The sequence below is a fragment of the Rhinoderma darwinii genome, chromosome 5 (assembly GCF_050947455.1).
Source record: "Rhinoderma darwinii isolate aRhiDar2 chromosome 5, aRhiDar2.hap1, whole genome shotgun sequence".
In the NCBI taxonomy this organism is placed as follows: domain Eukaryota; kingdom Metazoa; phylum Chordata; class Amphibia; order Anura; family Rhinodermatidae; genus Rhinoderma; species Rhinoderma darwinii.
This window is the reverse complement of record NC_134691.1, coordinates 270,147,633-270,171,754: the sequence shown is the minus strand read 5'-3', so window position 1 is coordinate 270,171,754 and position 24,122 is coordinate 270,147,633. Positions and strand designations below refer to the sequence as shown.

Below are 24,122 nucleotides of genomic sequence, written 5' to 3'. Positions count from 1 at the left end.
TTGCAAAACCACAGAGATTTTCCTGTAATTTAAAAAAAAATCCCACCTAACGCTTGTGATCAGTGGAGTTATGTATGCTTTGGGTATGCTATTTTTCATTACGTCTTTTTTCATTGACTTTGCACCTTTTAAAGGGTAACTAAACTTTCAGAAAACTTCTGAAGTGTATTTCATGTGTGATGCTAACTGCTGGGGCCCTGTCTCTAAGCCTATATTGTTTGATACGGTCTGCTGGGGCCTGTATCTAAGCCTATCATGTGTGATACTGTCTGCTGGAGGCCTGTATCTAAGCCTATCATGTGTTTATGAAATAAATCAAATGGACAGCATGAGGTCACCCCCACAAATCTTCAACTAGTGACTTGCCAGGCAACCTGCTGGCTGACTTTCCTCAAAACAAGCTCACCCCACGCTGTCGGTCCACCTAGTAGCAATCGGACCGGGCTGTGCTGCGCTGAGACTGCTTGAGTAATGGGGGGCACCATTACCATTATTTATAAATTGGTTTATTTAATTAAAAGGTGAACTTTTTTTTTTTTTTATATATATTCTTTCTTTGCCTATGCTGTACCATAGAATTCTCAATGATTTTTGTGAAGTGCAGGGGGGCCCCACCATTAACCCTTGCCCTAGGCCCCAAAAAGACCCTGCTTGCCATTGACCATACGTTGATGGCTACAACCCCTGATCCTACTTCACATGCATACAGGCTGTTGTGCGTTACACATAACTAATGTAGGTCAGCAAGTTGTATTCCGTACTCTACTATAGGTGCTCTGTCCTTGTTTTTATTTAGTTTCCTATGACTGAAGATTAATCACTAGGAAAAAACATCACAACTAGTAAGTACCATGGCTCAGTGGTTAGCGCTGTTGTCTTGCAGCACTAAGGGTATGCTCACATACTTAACGAAAAATGACTGTAAAATACGGAGCTGTTTTCAAGGGAAAACCGCCTCCGATTTTCAGCCATTTTTTATGCATCAAGCGCCTTTTGCTGCTTTTTTTTTTTACGGCCGTTTTTTAAGCTGTTTTTCTATTGACTCTATTGAAAAACGGTTCAAGAAGTTACAAGCACTTTTTTTTTTTACGGGGCTGTCGTTTTTCCCATTGAAATCAAGGGGCAGATGTTTGGAGGCGTTCAGCCCCCGTATTTTCAGCCGTTTTTCAGGGGCGTTTACGGCCCGAAAAACAGTTGAAAATAGGCTGTGTGACTACCCTAAGATCCTATGTTTAAATCTGACCTGGTGCAACGTCTGCATGGAGTTTGGGTGTACTTGCAGTGTTTGTGTGGGGTTACTCTGGTTCCCACCTACACTCCAAAAACATCCTGATAAGTTTGTTGGTGAGCCCCATTTTTATTGATCCGATAATGTTACAGGGCCATCTATTACTATCAATATTTAACTCCAATGTTACATATTATTTCTTGTAAAAGTACACTTGGGGTTTGGAACTAGAGATTTGCCTATTAGAGAATAACATTCTCGTCACTTTTATAGATTTGATCATATACGGAGAGACACTCAGTGGGGGAGTTGTGTTAGTGGTTTTTTTTCAGGTTGGTGAAATTCTGTATGAATGTTTAGTATTTCCATAACTTGCCTTCCAGCTCTGACGGTTCCGCTCTGCCCTTAATGTCACTCACTATTCAGATACATTTTGCTAATGGATAGAGCTGACCTATATTTCGATTTCCAGCGTTTTTTTCCCCCAGTGATTATCCATTGTGTTAACCTTAAAAAATATTTTATGATAAGAGTTAGGTAGTTCTGCTTGTTTCAGAATTAAGTGACCCTTTCTGAGGACAACCTCTGTTTTATGTAACAATATGTAAAAAAAAATATGAAATTGGTTAGACTCCATTCACATTATGTTCTTCTGGTGTATACACCGGGGAAATCTAACATGTACCCATGCATGCGTGCATACAGATGAACACATTTCCCATTGACTCCCATTGTAAGAAAAATGTATACTGTGCAATGTGTGTTTTTTCTGTTTTTTTGCATTAATTCTTTGTTTTGAAAAGCGTAGCTGACTAAGCTGTTTTTTTTTTTCCCTTTATCGAAAAAAGCATTCTACTGTATAGTCTTTTTTTCGGAATTGAAGCACAACAGCAGATCCTGTTTGCTTCTGTTAAAATACTAAATTACTGAAAATGCTGTTTCCTACTGAGTACCTTAAAAGTGGAAAAACGCTTTGAGCATGGCAACCAAATATAAATATAAAAAAACCACCCAGAAATATAAAAATCCTCAAATTTTCCACTTCTGTAAAGTTGTGAAATTTGGTGTGTTATTTTGTGCTCTCAACACTTAGCCAGTGTGGGTATCTCCATGTGGGTGAACTGATCTCACCAGACCAGCCGGTATTGAAGTCTTAAAGACAGTAAGAATTTAAATTTGTGGTGACTTTTTTTTTTTACCAGCTTGTATCTATCTGATAATTAAAAACACTGGTTTGTATCATTTCAACTACGGTATATAATTGTTGCCCTGTTTCGTTGAATCTAAAGCCCTGTTCACACGGAGTATTTAGCAGGCAGAAAAAAATAATTTGTTTTGACCTGCCTGCACTTTCTTGCCGCCTTCTCTGCCTCCCATTGATTTGAATGTGATTTTTTTTTTTTGCGCCGTCTCCGTGTCAAAATCAGCGCCAAAAAACTCAGTGTAATCAGGGCCTAAGACTGGGTTAACACCAGCGTTTACCATTCCGTTGTTCTGCCTGTTCAGAGGAGCAGTACAAGGAAAAACCTGGAAGCGCCGGTTCCATTGCACCACAGGCACCACCAGCAGGCCAACGCAACCCAATGACGTGGTTTTACTGGAAGCAATAGTGCAGCATGCTGCTCCATTATTTGCGTTATTTTCAGCCGGATCTGTGATGGAGCCTCGAACGCAGATGTGAAAGAGACCTTAATCTAACTGCACAAAAAGTTGTTCTGTGTTTGGCCAGCATTGGGTGATTTAGGGCACCTAGGGTGTATTCACAAACACACTGGTTTTGTTGTGGTCAAAATTTTCTTATGCCACGTTTTTGCAAAAATAATTGCAGGAGAAGCATCACTTGTGAATACATCCTAGGTGCCCTTAAAAGGGTTCTCTGGGATTCATCCTTGATTTAGCCCTCTTATTCTTGAACAATAAAATGGCTTTGCAATACAATGTTTGGTTAAAAAAATAAATACGCTTTCTCCCTACCCCCGGCACCCACGTAACTGATATTTACATGCATTGGTGCTCAAGTCAAGTCTCTACATGCAGCCCCCCTCATCCATAGGCACCCATACATTGTGCAGGGAGGCTTTTTCTGCTGCAGTGGTTCTCCCTTCTGCAGCCATGTCACATATGTGACAAAGCTGTTACTTGTCTTTATTTTAATACATTTACTGGGGTGGACATGGATTACAGAAAGGGAGACACCTAGTGGCAGTAACTTCACACAGAATTTGCATGGATAAATTAATTTATTTTTATCAATAAGTAAAGTTGAATTACAATTAAACAAAAATAAATAAATCAGGTAAACTATTAGACTAGCATAAGTTGTTGAAATATTTTGTGTCCATTTAAGTCTGTGTTTTACGGGTGCTTTGTCATTTAAATAAAGGCACACACAGCCTGGTTACTGACAAATCTGTTCTTATCAAAGATTAGCTAGTGTGAACCATGCGTTAAGACAAACCACTTTCAAAAGACCTCAGAAGACATGTTCTAGAGATTCATGGACCTGGAGGTACATCAATCCACAGTTAGACAAATGTCTACAAAATGAGATAATTTAGGACTGTTGCTACTCTTCCTAGGGCTTCCTGTTAAGATCGCTCCAAAAGCACAATGGGCAATTTTGAAAGAGGTGAGAAATAACCCAAGGGTAACGGCAAACGATTGGGTTTGTCCATCATTGTGACTTAGGCCTTGTTCACGCGGCGCTCAAATAAAACGACGTTTTAACGTGCTTTTTAAAGCACGGGTGTCTTTTGCTGTGTTTTTTGATCATGTAATTAGGATTCCCATTGAGGCCGGATTCACACGAGCGTGTGCGTTTTGCGAGCGTAAAAAACACTGCGTTTTTCATGCGCAAAAGGTACATAACAACAGCTCCGTGTGTCAGCTGCTTATGATGCGTGGCTGCGTGATTTTCGCGCAGCCGCCATCATTGACACTGTATGTTTGTAAACAGAAAAGCACGTGGTGCTTTTCTGTTTTCATTCATAGTTTTTACTGCTGTTGCGCGAATCACGCGCGTCACACGTTATTTTCACGCACCCATTGACTTCAATGGGTGCGTGATGCGCGAGAAACGCACAAATACAGGACATGTTGTAAGATTTATGCAGCGGACATAAGCTGCATGAACATCGCAGACTGTCTATACAGCCCCATTGACTAACATAGGTCTGTGCGAGGCGTGTGAAAATCACGTGCGTTGCACAGACGTATATCACGTTCGTCTGAATAAGCCCTGACTATGAGAACTAGGTGCGTTTTACATGCTAGGAATTGACCTGAATCTTCTTTTTTTTGCACTACGTGTTTTTAAAAGCGCGTGCGTAAAAAAAATGCGTTGTATGCACTACAATGCATTTTTTCCTTTGTCAATGGGAAGCTTAAAGCATGCGTTTTTCGGCGTGTAAAACGCGGCAAAAAACATGTTGAATACAGGCTGTGTGAACATGACCTAAGATAAGTCAGACCACATTTTATTAGTAAACAATACCAATATCGAGAATAACCAAAAGCCTTCGTCTGGGGGTGGTGCCAGAGAGTCTGAGAGGTATTTATGAGAGTCTGAGAGGTATTTATGTGACGGTGAACCAATAGAAATTGTCACACTAACCTGTGATACAAATGATAATTGAGATAGCAGCTGGTATAAGACCCGCGTCCCAACGGCCCAGAGTACAGACATTCAGGAAATCAGTGATGACGTCAGTCACCGCGACGCAGCAAGCGTCACATGTTTGACTTATCGCATGACCTCAGGTGAATTTAGCTACCGCACATGCGTTGTCCTCGCTCCTACCCGAGGGACCAGCACAATGTAATTTGTGCAGGACGCTCAGGATGGAGTAATTAATTCAAAGTAATAACATGACCGAAACTGGGCTGTATCTGTCAGGTGAAAGAACAGATCAAAGGTTAGCGCTACTACATGCCATAACGCATGATTTATATTCAGATACATAGTGTAACAGTCATAAGAACTTATATCGTATATAACATGCAGCTAAATATGGGCATATATGTATTGCAGAAACTGTCCCTATCCTTTCCCTAGCCCACACAAATCAATACATAAGTTCAAATGACCATATAGAAACCGTATAAGGCTCTGTTCACATCTGCGTTGGGGTCCCGTTCTGACCTTCCGTCTGAGCTTTTCATCAGAAAGGACGGAAACGAGAGCTCTCCATTTCCATCACCATTGAGTTCAATGGTGACTGATCCGGTGCCCATGGTTTCCATTTGTCTCTGTTGTACACATGTAATCATGATTACAGTACGGGACAGTAGTTCCACGGAGAGGCAGGGACTCCTAGCATCGTACATAACTATGATGCTAGGAGCCCGGCTCCCTGCAGTGTGTTCGGTCCGGGATTACCGGCCGAAATCCGTTCCGTCCATTACGGACGTAATGTGCTCGTGTGAATCCAGCCTTACTGCAAGGTTTCCTCGCTGATTATAGGTGATCCCACTAGGGGGACACGGTGTGATCAGCTTATTGTCGAAAGACCCCTCTAACAATTAGGGATTGTCCAAAGCTCATAACCTCTTTAAAGCTGGCCATACAGAACGTTACGGATTTTAGACTGCTTTTTCCAAAATGACTTCTCATTCGTCGTTTGCAGTTTTAACTTATGGAGTTGTCGTCCAGACAAATTGCCAATCAATATCTTACTTGATTGGTAGTGTCATCTGGGCTTTTGTTGATGGGATCAGATCTGTCATTTGGCATCAACGACTTTACAAGACTGCACCCGACAAAGACCGAAAAAAATCCAACGCGGCGGATCAACTTTTCCACGGATATCGGTCTTTGGTTGGCTTCTTTTACGCTTGTTTCTGTCATAAACGGCGATGGTTGGTAGAAAATGTTCTAAATAGTCAATTTTCGGTTAACCAAAATCCCTATTGTATGGCAAGCTTTAGTTCTAATGCTTTGTTTCCTCTTACTAGCAGAATGGAGAATGAAACATTAGGCTACGTTCAAATGCAGCAGAAATTTTTTGCCAGAAATGTCATTCTTTGCATTGCAACGGGTCAAGTCTCCTGCAAAAATCTGCAGCATGTCCTAAAATCCTTGCAGACCTTTTCTGAAAACGCCATTGTCTTTCATTATACTGTAATTTAGTGCAGTATCTACAGCAATTCCGCCACATGTGAATGTGACTTTTTTTTTAAAGGGATATTCCCATTTTAGACATTAGTGGCATGTACACAGGATATTCCATAAATGTCTGATAGATGGGGGCACCACCTCTGGGTCCTCAGATTTCTGGTGTTGGAGGAGGGGAATGAGCAACAGTCAGATTTCTGGTGCTACTAAGTTTGGAGGGGGCAGTGGAATTGCACGTGAATAATCCAAACTTCAGGTTACACCTCGATATCAGCCGCCTGGCAAGGGTCGACATACCCTACTAAGTAAACATCAGTTACTTTCTTAGTTGTGGGCACCCAGCAGGGCTGCCAACTGTCCAGAAGTCTGTAAAATAGTGGACTTGCTCTTTCCATAATTTTATTTTGAAGCTGCGATGACTAGCACAAATTCACACACACTGGGCTGTTTTTGTCGCGCACCATGAGGGCAATGTATTAAGGCTGGCATTTCATGCGCCAGTCTTATTAGACGGAAAAATTGGAGCAAAGTGCGACACATTTATGAAAAATGGCGAAAGCCTCTTAATGTGTTGTATTTTTCGGCCAGGCCGTGTGCCATGATTGTGGCTTGACTACCTTGGCTATGCACCGCACCACACATTCCCCTTACGTCGCCCATAAAATAAAAACACGTACTCACCTCACCTCACCACTCTTCTTCTCCCCCTCCTCACTCCAGCGTTACTCATACAAGGTCCTAACACCGAGCAGCATCAGGGTCTTATATGCGACGCAGCACTCGAATGTCATCGGTGCTGTGTCGCATATAATTTCCTTGTGCTGCCCGGTGTGATTATATTGTATGAGTGGCGATGGAGTGATGAGGGGATCCAGAGGGGAGAAGAGGGTCGGGGAAGTAAGTACATTTTTATTTAACTGTCTGATGGGGGGCGGAGTACGAGTCGCAGGCCTCGAACAAGGAGCTGGAGTAGATTTCCACTATAATTTTATGTCCATTTTCTAAATTGTCAAGCCACGGTGGCCATGCCCCCTTTCCCCGACATCACACCCCTTTTCCACAAAAGTGGCCAGGGTGGTGCAAAAAAAATGTCGCAGTTTGTACTGGGCCTTGTATTGGGCGCGCTTGCGACTTTTCAACGCCAGAAAACTGGCATGTAAAGATTGCTAAATTACCCCCCCCCCCCCCCCAATGTCTACTCTGAGGCGGCTGATCTATATGCACATTCTTAAATGTTAATAGGTACTTTTACAGGGAGGGAAATAAGTGTTATTTTTCTGGCACTATATTTAATGGACACATATTACATACTATCCTAGTCAAATAAAAATAGACTTGTTTCCAGATTAAACATGCTAATGTTTCCAAATTAGTGTCCGGAGTTTATAGACATGTTGCCTAGAATCTTTGATTAAGTTTTCGTTTTCTGATCTGTCTGTAAAACATTGTGGCTGTCTGTGATTCTTAGTTCAGTTACTTAGTATGTAAACTATGGTTGGCATACCTGCCCTTAGGTTCCTGTCGGGGAGCACTGCAGGCTCTCAGCCTTTTTTGTAGCCGTTCCTTTTTTAAAAGATAGAGTTATTAACATTGAAAGCCTTTTGTGATGCAGCACATGTGGTACTTTAAAGAGAACCTGTTCGTAGGTTTGGAGCTACTAAACCACCATCAAGCTGTTATGCCGCTGGGCTTTAGTGTTTAAACCTGGCCACGTCGAAACCGGACATTTCGGGAATCGTTAAAGTAAATTTAAAATTTACTGAAAGGAGTCCGGGTAAGGAGTCCAATGACATCGGATGTGTGCGCAATGCACACATGACGCCGAGGACCGTACACCTTGCTTCATTGTGCATGCTCAGTATACTGTCCTCGGCTTTATATGCGCATGTGCCTGATGCCACTCCCTGTCATGTCTCGGTAAATTTAAAATTTACTTCACAAGCTATTCCCAAAATGATGTTGTTTTTTTTTTTTATAAGGTAGTCCTGTTTGATACGCTAAACTCCACCTGCATAATGGTGATTTAGTGGCTCCAAACCTACTAATGGGATCCCTCTCAATTTCATAACATACAGTATACTCTGTTACGATTTGCTTTCCTAGGTGCTGCGGGGAGATTGGGAGGTATATGTTTACATATGCCTTGTTCTCAGATGTAGCATTTGCCACTGTAATGTTCACACGGAGTATTTTGGGGGAGGAATATCTGCCTCAAAATTCCGTTTGGAACTTTGAGGCAGATATTCCTCTCCCTGCACGCCGATTATCGCGCCGTTTTTCGCCCGCGGCCATAAAACAGCGAGAAATACGCTTTCTCCTGCCTCCCATTGAAGTCAATGGGAGGTCAGAGGCGGAAGCGCCCGAAGATAGGGCATGTCGCTTCTTTTTCCCGCGAGCCAGTTTTACTGCTCGCGGGAAAAAGACGCCGACGCCTCCCATTGAAATCAATGGGAGGCATTCTCGGGCCGTTTTTGCCGAGTTTTGCGACGCGGTTTCCGCGTCAAAAAACTCGGCAAAATACCCCGTGTGAACATAGCCTTAAAACTCCAATCCTTTTTGAATAACGCATAATCAACCGCCCCCCCCCCCCCCCCCGCCACCGCAGCTGCAGTCTCCGAGATAAGTGCTGGAGGCTAAATTTGAACAGTTTGTATTAGGAAATGAGAGAGTTACATATTCTCATTTAAGCTATATTTGTATATTCCTAAAGAACCCTGTGTGGATACTACTGTATGTAATACTGTATTTTGGGCAGACCCTGCTCTGTTAATGCTTATGAAGAAAAGAACATGGGTAGTCATGCCACGTAATGGCCACAAAAATTGCTTGCAGTTGGCAAAATTCCCAACGACATTACATAGTTGCATAGTTATTACGGTCCAAAAAAAATATATATGTCCAAATACAACCAGGGGGGTAAATTCTTTGATAAGAACCTATAGAGAGGTGCCATTGTATATAATGTATGTACATCTAATCCCATATATGAAATTCAGAAAAAGTTTGACATCTTCAATTTCTTTCAATTTATTGTTCTTGTAGTCTCTGGAGTTGATGAAAACATTTGTGTAGCATTGTGAAGTAGAATTGGTTTCTTCACACAAGGCAGAAACATTTGTACAAAGGATATACCGTAGGCAGAACGACACTACAGTTTTCTCACAGAGGAAATCTTCAATTTCCTCCATGCTAAATAAGCAGATGTATGGAATATTCATTGTATCTCGTAATCTCCCACCATACCCGATTCATTTCCTCTTTTTTTTCTTAAAGCAACAGGAGGCATGTTAATGTAAAAGGAAAGCGCTTCTGACACAGCCATGTCCATACATACGCTGCAGAATGTCCGGATAGAAAATCCGGTCTACAAATTCTGCAGTATTTTACCCTACATGAGGACGTGTGGCGAATGTTAAGGGGTTAAAAGGTCCTCCTAATGTGTCCAGTGCTGTCAAGCAGAAGCCGCTTCTAGTATGCTGCTTCTTATTCGCTGGCATGCACAATAGCAACAATCGCTCTGCCGACCCTGTTCAAGAGCGGGACAGAACTACTGGGCATTCATGTCTACCTGTGCTAGACACAGAACATCAGGGGGCGTTATAACAAGCATGGCACATTTAGTATCTAGACCAGAGTTTCCCAACCTTTTCGGACTCCAGTCACCCATGGAAAAAAAAAAATTTCCTCAGGGCACCCCTACCAAAAATTGTTTAGAGAGAGACAGAAAATGGCTAAAAACAAGCACTAAACTCTTAGGGTATGTGCACACGCAAACTCAAAAACATCTGAAAATACGGAACCGTTTTCAAGGGAAACTTGTGTTTCTTACGGCCGTTTTTTGGAGCTGTTTTTCTATAGTGTCAATAAAAAAAAAACGGCTCTAGAAGTGACATGCATTTCTTTTTCACGGGTGTCTTTTTACGCCACGTCGGAACAGAACTCCATATTTTCCATTGAAATCAATGGGCAGATGTTTGTAGGCAGTTTTTCTGTTTAGAGGAGCTATAAAACTGACCTTCCTTTGAGCTAGTTGAGAATCTGGAGCGTTACATTTGTGGGTTCGGTTAAACTCTCAAAATGGCTAGAAAAAGAGCTTTCATGTGAAACTCGACAGTCTATTCTTGTTCTTAGAAATTAAGGCTATTCCATGCGAGAAATTGCCAAGAAACTGAAGATTTCCTACAATGGTGTGTATTACTCCCTTCAGAGGACAGCACAAACAGGCTCTAACCAGAGTAGAAAGAGAAGTGGGAGGCCCCGCTGCACAACTGAGCAACAAGACAAGTACATTAGAGTCTCTAGTTTGAGAAATAGACGCCTCACAGGTCCTCAACTGGCAGCTTCATTAAATAGTACCCGCAAAACGCCAGTGTCAACGTCTACAGTGAAGAGGCGACTCCGGGATGCTGGCCTTCAGGGCAGAGTGGCAAAGAAAAAGACATATCTGAGACTGGCTAATAAAGGAAAAGATTAATATGGGCAAAAGCACACAGACATTGGACAGAGGAAGATTGGAAAAAAGTGTTATGGACAGACGAATCAAAGTTTGAGGTGTTTGGAACACACAGAAGAAAATTTGTGAGACGCAGAACAATTGAAAAGATGCTGGTACGCAAGAAGTGCCCATCAAGCCAATCCAACTTGTGGGAGGGGCTTCTGGAAGCATGGGGTGAAATTTCTCCCGATTTTACCTCAGCAAATTAACAGCTAGAATGCCAAAGGTCTGCAATGCTGTAATTGCTGCAAATGGAGCATTCTTTGACAAAAGCAAAGTTTGAAGGAGAAAATTATTATTTGAAATAAAAATCATTATTTCTAACCTTGTCAATGTCTTGACTATATTTTCTAGTCATTTTGCAACTCATTTGATAAATATAAGTGTGAGTTTTCATGGAAAACACAAAATTGTCTGGGTGACCCCAAACTTTTGAACGGTAGTTTGTGTATATGTATGTAATGTGTGTATATATATATATATATATATATATATATATATATATATATATTAGTGAGAGAAGGATTCTCTTCTATATCTGCAGTGTATAGGACATGATAGACGTTCTGCTTTGCCTACTAGCTCAGAAACACCTGAGTATTAGAGATGGAGCCTGCAAACTGCTAAATAATGCAGAACACAAGTCATATAATGGCCAGAAATAGTGTTATTCCTCATATACACACGTATGACATATTATGAAAGGTTAGGTACGCTTTAAACGTGATGGCGGGAGATGCAGCTGGTGAAACGGGCAGTAATGTTGCAGAGACAAACAAGGGAGTATTTATTTTTTTAAATATCTTTTGCATATTTTTTTATTTGTACACACTATTTCAAAGTGAAGCAACTGAAAATCTGTGAAATATGCATGCGAAGGAGCCCCCCGATACAACCGGCCCCCTTTTTCATTAGGTCTGTATAAAGAGAATAATTTCTAGGAAACACATGAAACTTTTATTAACTGTGCGCTGTTGGTGCTTATCTGCAGTGTGTAGCTCAGGTTGAAAAGTTCAGCATTCCTCCTTTGCATTTAGATGATTATTGTGTAGACAAGTTCATAGGGACATTCCAGGCTTCGCTATGTACACATCATGGCTATTACATTGTATTTCATGGCCACGTTCCTTTTTCTTCCTGTATACAAGATCCAGCTCTTATGAAACTATGACTCTCCATAGGTTGGAAAACTTGCTATCTGCAGACCTAGTCGTAGATCGATCATGGGGTTTGTACACAAAAACCGTCTTGGTTTGTTTTTGGATTGCATGTTATAACCGCATAGTGCAACCTTGAACGTTGTCAGAGGATTTCTGTAATAAGATCCACATTGTCTGTTTCTAGTTAACATTCCGGGACCGTTTACAGCTCTGTTATAGAAAAAAGCTGCAAGAATTGGGATCTTTTTCATAGTTTTTTTTAACATTTTTTTACTTTAATTTAGAATTGCCTAACGTAAAACGACACAGAAAAACACCCTGGAGCCAGGGCTTACATAGTGCAATTAATCCACATTCTGCATAAATATAAAATAACACGGATCCCCTTGTTTCTGAGTGGAGTTAGGGTCAGTCACCGCTTTATTAGCTCAATGCCATGCCCCAACCAAAGATAATCTGAAATGAAGACATGTTGCCAGGATGCCAGCCACTTTTTTGCCGAAGTAATGTTCATATGTCCAGAGTTGACGTTCATCCAAGGCTTCTAACTCTAATTAACTTGGGAGTCTGAAAAAAAAGAAAATACAAAGGCTTTTTTGTTTTTCCATACTATCTATCCTATAATATCTCAACATTTGAATTTCTAACACCAAGAAGGGCAAGCTGTAAGGTTATGTAAATCGAGATCTGCAAATTATCACATTTTCAATCACCTAGCTCCAATCTGTGGCATGTGGAGGGGCATAAAATCCAGATTGAAAGCAAAGTTATTTAGCCACATGAAACCTCAAAAATCAGATCAAGAGGTGTGGGATGATTGTGCGATGCCTCCTGTTCATCGACGTGCCAGTGATCGCCAACTGAGAGGGACAGAATCCTTGAACTGAGAGAGCATGGTTTATTATTCCGGCAGATCGCTACGCGCCTAGGCTGAGATGTCAGCAATGTTTAACGTTGCGTGTCCTGGAGGTTGGGAGAACAACAAAAATGAATGACTGCAAGAGGTGTGTGGAGGCGAACCTCTGCACGGACAGATTAACTCTTTGAAGAATAGGGCGGCAAACCCCGTCGACATCAGAAGGCATTTGCACGACATTGGGCTACAAGCCAGACGTCCAGCTACAGGTGTTCCATTGACCACATGCCACCACTCTCAAAGGTTCTCATGGTGCACAGCAAGACGGCAATGGAGCATGGAATGGAGGTCTATCCTCTTCAGGGATGAGTCCCACTTTTGTCTCGGATGCGATGATAGCCGGGGATTGGTGTAGGGATGTCACGATACCAGAATTTGGACTTCGATACCGATACTTCGTGTAGTATTGCGATTTCGATACCAAAACGATACTTTGCCAACAGTATTAATAAAAAAAAGTTCTTCCATTTTCTGATGTGAGGCGCGTGGTGTGATGATGAATTTAACCTCCATGTGCCTCACATTAATAGTAATTAACCCCATCATGTTTCTCAGTCATAATGGGTTAATGTGTGAGGTACATGATGGGGTTAATTACTATTAATGGGAGGCACATGGAGGTTAAATTCATCATCACACCTCGTGCCTTACATTAATAAGTGAAAGAATTTTTTATTTTTTTTACAGCGTACACATAAATGACGCAAAAAAATTGGCAGTTGTTAGGACAGACCTAAGTATGCCCCAACAACAGGAAATATGGTAAGACAGCCCTGGGGTCCTTCAATAGACACTGGGCTGTCTGGCCATATAAGGTATGGCCCTCGATCGCGTCACAGGTTTTCCCTGTGATGCGATCCAGGGGCAGCCCCCCTTCTCATTTTCCCCTGAATGATGCAGTCCGCTTTGATCGCAGCATTCAGGGGAATAGCGGCGGAGATGAGCGATTTCTCTGATCTCTGCCGTTATAGAGCAGTGCTGCGGCTGTGTAATACAGCCATTGCCCCGCTCCTGACGTAAGTGGGCGCACGGTCAGCATGAGGCGATGCGGCTGGCGCACTTGTCAGGACTGAGGAGCGGGGCAATGGCTGTATTACACAGCCGCAGCCCCGCTCTTATACATTCATGTGTTACAATACTGAGCTGTGCGGCCGCACAGCTAAGTATCGAAAATACATGAAACAACGGTATCGAACCGTTTGGGGATGCACGGTATTGAAACCGTATCAAAGTTCATCGTGCATCTCTAGATTGGTGTGGAGACCTCGTGGGCAACGAATGTCACACTGGTCCTATTCTCGGAATGATGATGGGGTGGCCTAATGTACGGTAGCCTAACCCCTTTTAGTTTTCATTTCAGTTACACTAACAGCTTGGCCTTACATGGATTCGGTTTTGGAACCAGTGGTATGGCCACTTCTCCAGTGTTTCCCAGAAGCCGTTTTTTCCACGGGACAATGCCAGGCTACATGTTGCTTGTTCTACTGTAAGCAGCGTGTGTGGACTAAACGTGCTAACGTGGTCTGCAGCGTCTCTGGACTTGTCTCCCATCAAGCACATCTTGAACGTCTTTGGTCGGCAATTGCAAAGGGAGCAGCCAGAAGCCAATCTTGATGATTTGCGTGCCCAAGGGCATTCCGCGTGGCAAAACATTCCTCAGGCAACTATTAATACCCTCATTGATAGCATGCCAAGGCATGTAAGTGCGTGTCCTACTCGATGCTGAATACATAAAGTTGTTTGGAGTATTTTGTTTCCATTTTTTATCATTTGCATATCATTAACATATCTATCGGTCCTGTGATTTCCAAAATACCAAAACTTTTCCTTGGTGTTGCAATTTCAATGTGGAGTAGTGTATGAATGTGTATAAAGTTTGATCCCAGAAAAAATAATAAAGCAGTAAAACAGAATTATGCATCCACCTTTTAAGCCCTACTATCTTTACCAGTCCATCTACCTATTCCTTGCACTGTAGTCAGAAGCCCCTTTAATTAACTATTTTAGAGCAAGATTTGAGAACAGAATGTCGATATTGCATTACCAGATATCTGGTTGAAGTGAAAGAGTACAAATAGTTTTTTCTCTAATAGCTCTGAAACTTTTCAAATGATTTATAGCAAGGTTATTATATTCAATTGCCATTCTCCCCTGTAACCATTTTGCAACAAATGAAGAAAATGAATTGCAGATTCTGTAATTTTTTGCTGGACAAAATAGCGCATCATGCAGCACTGTTTCGTCCAACAAAATGACGGAAGCCCGACAACCATTTAAAATCAACGGGGTCCACTTGGTGCTTTTGGTTTCCGCCATGCGACAGATCCAGCACGTCTATAGAATAAATAAAAATAGTTTAAAAAAAAAACAACAATAAGTGACCCAAAAAATGCAGTTTTATGAGGATGACCCAGTTATACATCTTTAGGCCTTATTCACACGACAGTGATAAACGGCCGAGTGACAGACGTTCTTTTAACGGCCGTCACACGGCCGTTTTCAGAACAATGATGAGCTATGGGTGTATTCACACGGCCGTTTTTTTAACGGCCTGTGAATAATGGCAGTCAAAAAATAGGACATAGAAGTCAATGGATCAGTTTTTAACGGCTGTCAATACATGTAACAACCGTTAAAAACTTATCTCTGATATGGGGATTTGAAAGCGAACTACCGACATCATCGCGCCACCTTCTCAGATCCCGTGAGACTAGCGACCAGACCAGAAGACAGCGCTGCATCGTGAGTATGTGTCATCTCATCGCCGCATAGCCCGTGGGACCTTACCTGAAGAAGACAGTGCTGCATTGGTGAGTATGTAGGGCATTCATGTCGGCTGTGTAGCATCATATACATCGGGGCTGCGTGGCGTCATCTACGGGCGGGGGGGCTGCGTGATGTCATCTACAGGGGGGGCTGCGTGATGTCATCTACGGGAGGGGGCTTTGTGGCGTCATCTACGGGGGGGGGGGCTGTGTGGCGTCCTGTACGGGGAGGCTGTGTGGCGTCCTGTACGGGGAGGCTGTGTGGCGTCCTGTACGGGGAGGCTGTAAGTAGTGTCTAGGTGAAAATGTGACTTTTTCCTTTGGGTGTTTTCAGGGGCTGGGACAAAAAAGCCTGACCAATGAAATTCATCAGTTTTTTTTTTTTAACTGCCATGAAAAACTGACGCAAAATGGATGTCAAATGACCAATAAAGACAGACTGGAAATGGATAAAAATTTAGAGACACACTGACAGTTGATCAGTTTTTGATGGACATTTTTTTTTCACTGTTGTGTGTGAATATGGTCTTATACAGACATTATATACCTTATGCACCTTCTCTCCAATTTTCTGTACATCGGTGCTTTGTGCATACAAAGATATTATGTCACCCTTCATTTTAGGACTGTTAGGCTGGATTCACACGAGCATGTTCGGTCCGTAATGGACGGAACGTATTTCGGCCGCAATCCTGATTACAGTATGGAACAATTGTCCCGAAGCGAAGCAGGGACTCCTAGCGTCGTACATAACTATGATGCTAGGAGCCCAGCTCACTGCTGTGTGTTCAGTCCGGGACTTGCGGCCGAAATAAGTTCCGTCCTTTACGGACCGAACATGCTCGTGTGAATCCAGCCTAAGGCCTCATGCACACGACCGTAGCCGTGTGCACGGCCGTGATTTTCGGGTCGGCCGGCTGCGGACTGTCAGCGGACTGTCAGCCGCAGGCCGCCCGCAAATCGTGGGACATGCACATGGCCGCGGCCATTGTTTTCAATGAGTCCGGACCGCAGAACCGGGCCGTAATAAGACATGCCCGTTCTTTCTGCGGTCCGGGCTCCCGGGCCGTGCACGGACCGCAAAAACTACGGTCGTGTGCACGGCCCCATAGAAAAGAATGGGGCCGCAATTCTCCCGTGGATTTTCGGGGGAATTGCGGCCACAATAAACACGGTCGTGTGCATGAGGCCTTAATGTCCTGTCTTGGTTAGCCCTGCAACATGGCTTTTTCCTATTTTATTAAAATGACTAGTCTTTTTATGTATGAAAAACACATTTTATGTCTGTTATTTATAGGAGCATATCTTTACCTCCTTCTATCCATTTTATATATAAAAAAAAATTATTCAATTTTGTTTCTTTTTCTTTTTTTTTTTAATCCAGGGAGAGTTGGAGAAGCTCAATCAGTCAACTGATGACATCAACCGGAGGGAAATCGAACTTGAGGTATGCCCAGACTTGTGTCCATATCCGTACAGTCATATATACCGGTTTTAGAACTAGTCATAATAAAACATGAACAGAAATCCGTCACAATTTTATTTCCCCAGCTCTCAACAATGTGCTGCTCAGCACGGTATTTCCTGTATTGTGGTGAAAGAGTATTTCTGTTGCGAAGTAGTTGTATTTCTATTGTTAAACAAATCGATTTACTGACTCAACGTTCTTACTCTCAGCTGTATGTGAAAAACTGTTCTGGTTGAATACTGAAGTTCACTGTAGAAAGTGGGATTGGATGTTGTTTAGGCTTATAAATGGTTAGTGAAAAGAGGTGAGTCAAAGGGAAAGTTTACATTTATTGATGAAGGTAGGTTTACCTGGTCTCTCTAAGGCTCTGTTCACATCACGTCTGAGCATTCCTCCAAACGTATATGCCGGTAGTATAACCCGGCGTAAACCTCTGACGGAAGGGTTTCACATACAGTGGATATAAAAAGTCTACACACCCCTGTTAAAATGCCACGTTTCTGTCATGTTGCAAAGTCAGTACAAGATGAATAATTGCAGAACTTTTCCCACATTTAATGTGACCCATAATCTGTAGAATTCTATTGAAAAACAAACTGAAATCATTTAGAGGGGGAAAAAATAAAAAAATAAATTGGTTGCATAAGTGTGAACACCCTCTTATAATTGGGGATGTGGTTGTGTTCAGAATTAGCCAATCACATTTAAACTCATGTTAAATAGTGGTCAGTACACAGCTGCCATTTTTAAAAAAAATTATTCTGAGTAACCCCATATAAAGTTCAGTGGCTCTATTAGGATTTTCCTGACATTTTCTTTGTTGCATGTGAAAGCAAAAGCCATGGTCCGTAAAGCGCTTGCAACACATCAAATGGATCTAATTGTTGAAAGGCAGCAGTCAGGAGAAGGGTACCAAAGAATTTCCAAGGCATTCGATATACCATGAAACACAGTGAACACAGATATCAAGAAGTGGATTACATTTGGCACAACAGTGAGATTACCAAGAACTGGACGTCCCTCAAAACTTTATTGAAAAGACCAGACAAAAATTGTCCCAGGGGGGATGCTAAGAGGCCTACAGAAACATTAAAGGAGCTGCAGGATGTTCTGGCAAGTACTGGTTGTGTAGTGCATGTGATGACAATCTCACATTTTCTTAATGTTTGGGCTGTGGGGTAGGGTGGCAGGAATCCTTTTCTAACAAAGAAAAACATCCAAGCCCGGCTATGTTTTGCAAAGACCTATATCAAGTCTGCCAAAAGCATGTGGGAAAATGTGTTACGGTCTGATGAGATGAAGGTTGAACTTTTTTGCCATAATTCCAAAAGGTATGTTTGTCACAAAGCCAACACCGCACATCACCAAAAGAACACATATCCACAGTGAAGCATGGTGGAGGCAGCATTATGCTTTGGGACTGTTTTTCTGCAGCTGGAACTGGGGCTGTAGTCAAAGTGGAGGGAATTATGAACAGTTCCGAATATCAGGCAATATTGGCACAAACCCTGCAGGCCTCTGCTAAAAATCTGAAGATGGAGAGGAATTTCACTTTTCAGCACGACAACGACCCAAAGCATACCTCCAAATCAAAAGAATGGCTTCACCAGAAGAAGATCAAAGTTTTGGAATGGCCCAGCCAGAGCCCAGACCAGAATCCCATTGAAAATCTGTGGGGTGACCTGAAGAAGGCTGTGCACAGGAGATGCCCTCACAATCTGACAGATTTGGAGTGCCTTTGCAAGGAAGAGTGGGCAACAATTGCCAAGTCAAGATGTGCCATGCTGATAGACTTCTACCCAAAAAGACTGAATGCTGTCATAAAGTCAAAGGGTAATTCAACAAAGTATTAGTTTAAGGGTGTGCATATTTATGCAACCTCATTACTTATGTTTTTCATTTTTCCACCCTAAAAGATTTCAGTTTGTTTTTCAATTCAATTGTACAAATTATAGGTGACACATTAAAGGCGGAATAAGTTTTGAAATATTCATCTTGGACTGACTTTGTAACATTACAAAAACCTGACATTTTAACAGGGGTGTGTTGACTTTTTATATCCACTGTATACACTTTGTTCGTCCCCCCCCCCCCCATATGTCACCCATTGGTTCCCATAATAATGTTTAAAAAGTCTACTGTGCAATTTTTTTTTTCGTTTTTTTTTTTGCAAGTCTGCTTTACGTAGAAAACTGTATTCCACTACGATTTTCTATACAACAAAAAAACAATCGTAAGACTGAAAGGTGATGTAACCAGAGCTTTAGATTTGCGACGGTGCAAGTTCTGACTACTTATATCAAAGAGCAACCAGGTTTTTCACCTTTATCTGTGCGGATAGAAGTGAACATCTTTAAAGAAGACCTGTCACCTCTCCTAACATGTCTTTTTTTATTAAATAATATTAATCTCCCTCAAAACAATTCTGGAGCATCTTTTCTTAGAACTCTATGTTGTGCCATTCCTCTGTTATTCCTTCTATGAATAAATTGACTACTGGGTGTTACCAGTTGGTGATGTCCCTACACAGACTGATCTTGTCAAATCAATGCTGACCGAGTGAGAGTGTGTAGGGACGCGGCTCTTTGACAAAGGGAATGGTAACACGCAGTTGTCCATGTATTTCCAGGAGGAGTAACAGATGGACAGCACAACGCAGAGTTCTAAGAAAACATGTTCCAGGATTGTTATTTCATGTCAGGAGAGGTGACCGGTCCCAAAGGGGTTTCTCCAATTCCAGCAAATACAATTTATTTAAACGATCTATAAAAGTCATTCAATGTACCAGGGTTTTTTTTATCAAGGTTTTTAAGAGCTTTGCTTGCAGTCACTGAATGTGAACCATCTTTTTTCCAGAGGCTGAAAATCTTTCCTAATTATGTGATGCTTACACCGGTTCTTGTTTTGTTACAATACTGAGCTCTGGTAACTTGTATAACAATCTGTGAGATCATCCCATCGTATTGTAGTACACTAGTCATGAGCCTCTTGGTGGCGCTGAATGACATGGCTCTCTCATGCTGCACCATTATGCCATCTAACTGCCCAAATATAACTGTTATCTATTATCTAGTTGCCCCAACTTAAAGTGCGCTTCTCATTACTTGTGCCCTCTAAGATTTTTGCCCAATAAAGCCTGTATGATTTTAAATAGTCAACCTTGTTATAGAAGTGCGAATGGGCAGCGAACCAATGAAAAAATGACTTGCAGAGCCAAGTTTTTATTTACTTCTATGCTGGCTCAAGAGAAATTTTCCACTGGAACTAAAACTGCTTTTCGCTAGATGACCTAAGGATTCTAAACTATTTCTGTTCTGTATGTCCCCTGCTGGCGCTTGTACAAAAAAATATCTCGTCTCATGCAATCTGGTTCTGGCTCATAGAGAGGGGGTCTCGAAAGTGATCCTCACCCCTTTATATGACATTCATTGTGATTTTATGACCAAAAAGGGTGGATAGTCCTGTTAAATTCTGGTCAGCCTTTGTAACCACTCAATTTTTTTTCCCCATAACTGCTGGACTGTTTAACTAGAATAAATGCTTGTTTGACTTTTCTATTAATATTTTGCTAGTGTTCAGGTCAATGTATATACCTCAAGCGATTTTTCTAAGTTGCTGTCCGTTTTCGTGAAAGGTCATGCAGTGAGCAGGTACAACCAACCACGAAGGACAAAATAGCATTTGATATTCAATAATTAATGTTCCTCAAGACATTGTGTTCTGTAGGACAGTCACAGGGAATGTCACGTAAGGCTTTGTGTAATAGGTGACGAAAGTGTCTCTTTCCAGAAAAAGGTGATAATGAATTGATTAGTTCTAGTTCTCATTCATGTTTTTTTTTACCCACTTTTATTTTTTTTTGTCAATAATAACTAAGCTCTGGACAAATCCACTTCAGTGATTTTACCCCTCTTCACTTTTATTAGAGCTGCTCTATTTTTCCTTTTTTTTTAGAATTGTATTGTGGCCACAAATTTTCTCTTTAATATTTACTTATATATATATATTTTTTTTATTTGAGATATATATATATATATATATATATATATATATATATAATGTGTTTTTGCATAACCCGCACGCCGGATAGGGGAATTTGGAGCGGGCTCACTGGCTGAGACGGCTCCATAGAGCGAGTGTGTCGGCTGTGTGTTACAGCTGGATCCCGTTCGAGCGCGATCCCGCTTGTTTAACCCGTTAAATGCCGCTTTCAATAGCGATCGCGCCATTTAAATTACTAAAAACAGAGGGGCGGCCCCCTGTAATGCCCCCCCCCCCACGCGGCGAGATCGGGGGGAGCCGTTGGTTGGCACGGCTGCCTGGGGGCCTGACTAAGTCCCCCAGGTCCGCCATCTTTGCATCTCCTATGAAGCTCTGCCTCCGGCAGGGCTTCATAGGAGACTGTCAGAAGCGCCATATACTGCAATACATTAGTATTGCAGTATATCTTGCAAGCGATCTAATGATCGCTGGTTAAAGTCCCCTAGGCGCACAAATAAAAAACAGTAACTTTTTTTTAACAAATAATAATAATTAAAAGCTCAAAAAACCCCATTTTCCCAATGTAAAAAAATTAAAAAGCTAACATAACTGGTATCGACGCGTCCGTAAAAGTCAGAACTATTACAATATATCATTTAGTCCGCACGGTGAACGTCGTAAAAAAACACCAGAATTGCTGTTTTTTGGTCCCTTCTCCCACAAAAAATGAAATAAAAAAGTAATCAAAAAGTGTCACGTACCCCAAAATGATACCAATATAAACTGCAGCTCGCCCCACAAAAATAAGCCCTCACACGGCTAAATCAACAGAAAAATAAAACGTTATGGCTCTCAGAATGTGGCGACGAAACTAAAATTTTATTTTTAACAGTTTTTTCCTTGTAAAAGTAGTAAAACGTAAAGAAAACGATATAAATTTAGTATCACAGTAATCGTATTGACCCGCAGAATAATGTTAACGTGCTGTTTTTACCGTACGGTGAACGCCGTAAAAACAAAACCACCCAAAAGGTTGAGGAATCGCTGTTTTTTTCCAGTTCTACCCCACATATATATATATATATATATATATATATATATTTTTCTCGTTTCCCACTACATTATATGGTACAAAAAAGGGTGCTGTGAAAATCTACTAGTCGTCCCGCAAAAAACAGGCCCTCATACACCAATATTGATGGAAAAATAAGAGTTATGGCTTTTGGAACGTGGGGAGGAAAAACCAAAAGTGAAAATCCGAAAAATGGCTGCACTGGGAAAGGGTTAAAGGAAATCTGCCAGCAGTTTTTAGGCCTCATAACTGCTGACAGGGCAATAAGGGGGAGGGGTAGGGCATTGTAAACACACTTTGTCTCGCATGACAGAGAAAATGTTGAATTCCACCTGCGCGCCGATCGCAAGTGCCACTAGGGCGGGATTTGATGTGCAAGTGCTCCTGCGCTGTGTACTATTAGCCCCGCCCCTCTGCTCTGAGTGATGACTGTAGCGGCCTCCTGATTGGCCGCTATAACCTAAACGTCAGTTGGAGCAGAGAGTGGCACTTGTAACCACCCCACCCGGGGAACCAAACATTGCATGACTAAGAAAAAAAGGTGTGGTTATGATGCCCCTCACTTATATCGCTCTTTCAACAGTTTTGAGGCCTCAAAACTGCTGACTGATTTCCTTTAAAGAGGCTCTGTCACCACATTATAAGTGCCCTATCTCCTATATAAGGAGATCGGCGCTGTAATGTAGGTGACAGTAATGCTTTTTATTTAAAAAAAACTATCTATTTTCACAACGTTAGGAGCGATTTTGGTTTATGCTAATGAGCTTTCTTAATGCCCAAGTGGGCGTACTTTTACTTCCGACCAAGTGGGCGTTGTACAGGGGAGTGCATGACGCTGACCAATCGCCATCATGCACTCCTCTCCATTCATTTACACTGCACTAGCGATATAGTTATATCACTATGTGCAGCAACATACACAAACCCTAACATTACTACAGTGTCCTGATAATGAATACACATGACCATCCAGCCTGGACGTCATGTGTACTCAGAATCCTGACACTTCTGAATCTTTTTTGTGAGATTCCGGCAAGTGAAACGAAATCTCGCGAGATTACGGAGCTAAACGAGATTTGGTTTCAGAGCCTCTAAGTGTTGCATGGATGATAAACATCTAGTATTTCACAACTGTAATTCTAGTCATATAAAATATTTTAAATTATTATTTTAGTGCCGTCAACTTCCATAGAGCTTTACTTAAATTGGGGCTGTAAAACACTATAACAATCACGGAAGGCCATGTGATACAGACAAATAAAAACCATTGTTCACAAGATACATTAGGTAAAAGCCTTGCCCATAGCAGCTTACAATTTATAAGGAATAGATACAAGAGGTCAGGGAATGGAGTAAGCAGCTCAGGTGGGGGCAGGAATATTGGTTGGGGGGAATAGAGTGGTAGACGGAAGGTTGTCATTGGCAGAGCGGAGTTGTGTGTGGGGTGGAATCTGAGAATTAGAGAAGACATAAGGGTATGTTCACATCCCCGTAATTTCAGCCGTACCGGCATGTGCAGGCGCTTGAACGCCGCGTCCATTACGGCCGTAATTAGCGCTGCTATTCATTGGAGTCAATGAATAACGGCTCCAATTACGGCCAAAGAAGTGACAGGTCACTTCTTTGACGCGGGCGTCTATTTACGCGCCGTCATTTGACAGCGGCGCGTAAATATACGCCTCGTGTGAACAGACAAACGTCTGCCCATTGCTTTCAATGGGCAGATGTTTGTCAGCGCTATTGAGGCGCTATTTTCAGACGTAATTCGGGGCAAAAACGCCCGAATTACGTCCGTAAATAGGCCGTGTGAACATACCCTAAGACGGAGGAAAGTTTGATCGGGCTTTGTAAGGTCAGATGAGGACGGCAATGCACTTGTGTAGAGAGGTATAGTAGGGTGCTAACAGATAAGGATATTTGGGTG

The 24,122-nt window shown here is 42.0% G+C and overlaps 1 protein-coding gene across 1 annotated transcript in view; it reads left to right on the top strand.

Moving 5' to 3' along the window:
• SH3BP5 (SH3 domain binding protein 5) overlaps nt 1–24,122 on the top strand; it is a 92,954-nt gene that overhangs the window by 4,893 nt on the left and 63,939 nt on the right. Inside the window, exon 2 of the mRNA XM_075827132.1 lies at nt 17,062–17,124. Coding sequence (XP_075683247.1) covers nt 17,062–17,124 — 63 coding nt within the window. The remainder of the gene's footprint in view (nt 1–17,061; nt 17,125–24,122) is intronic.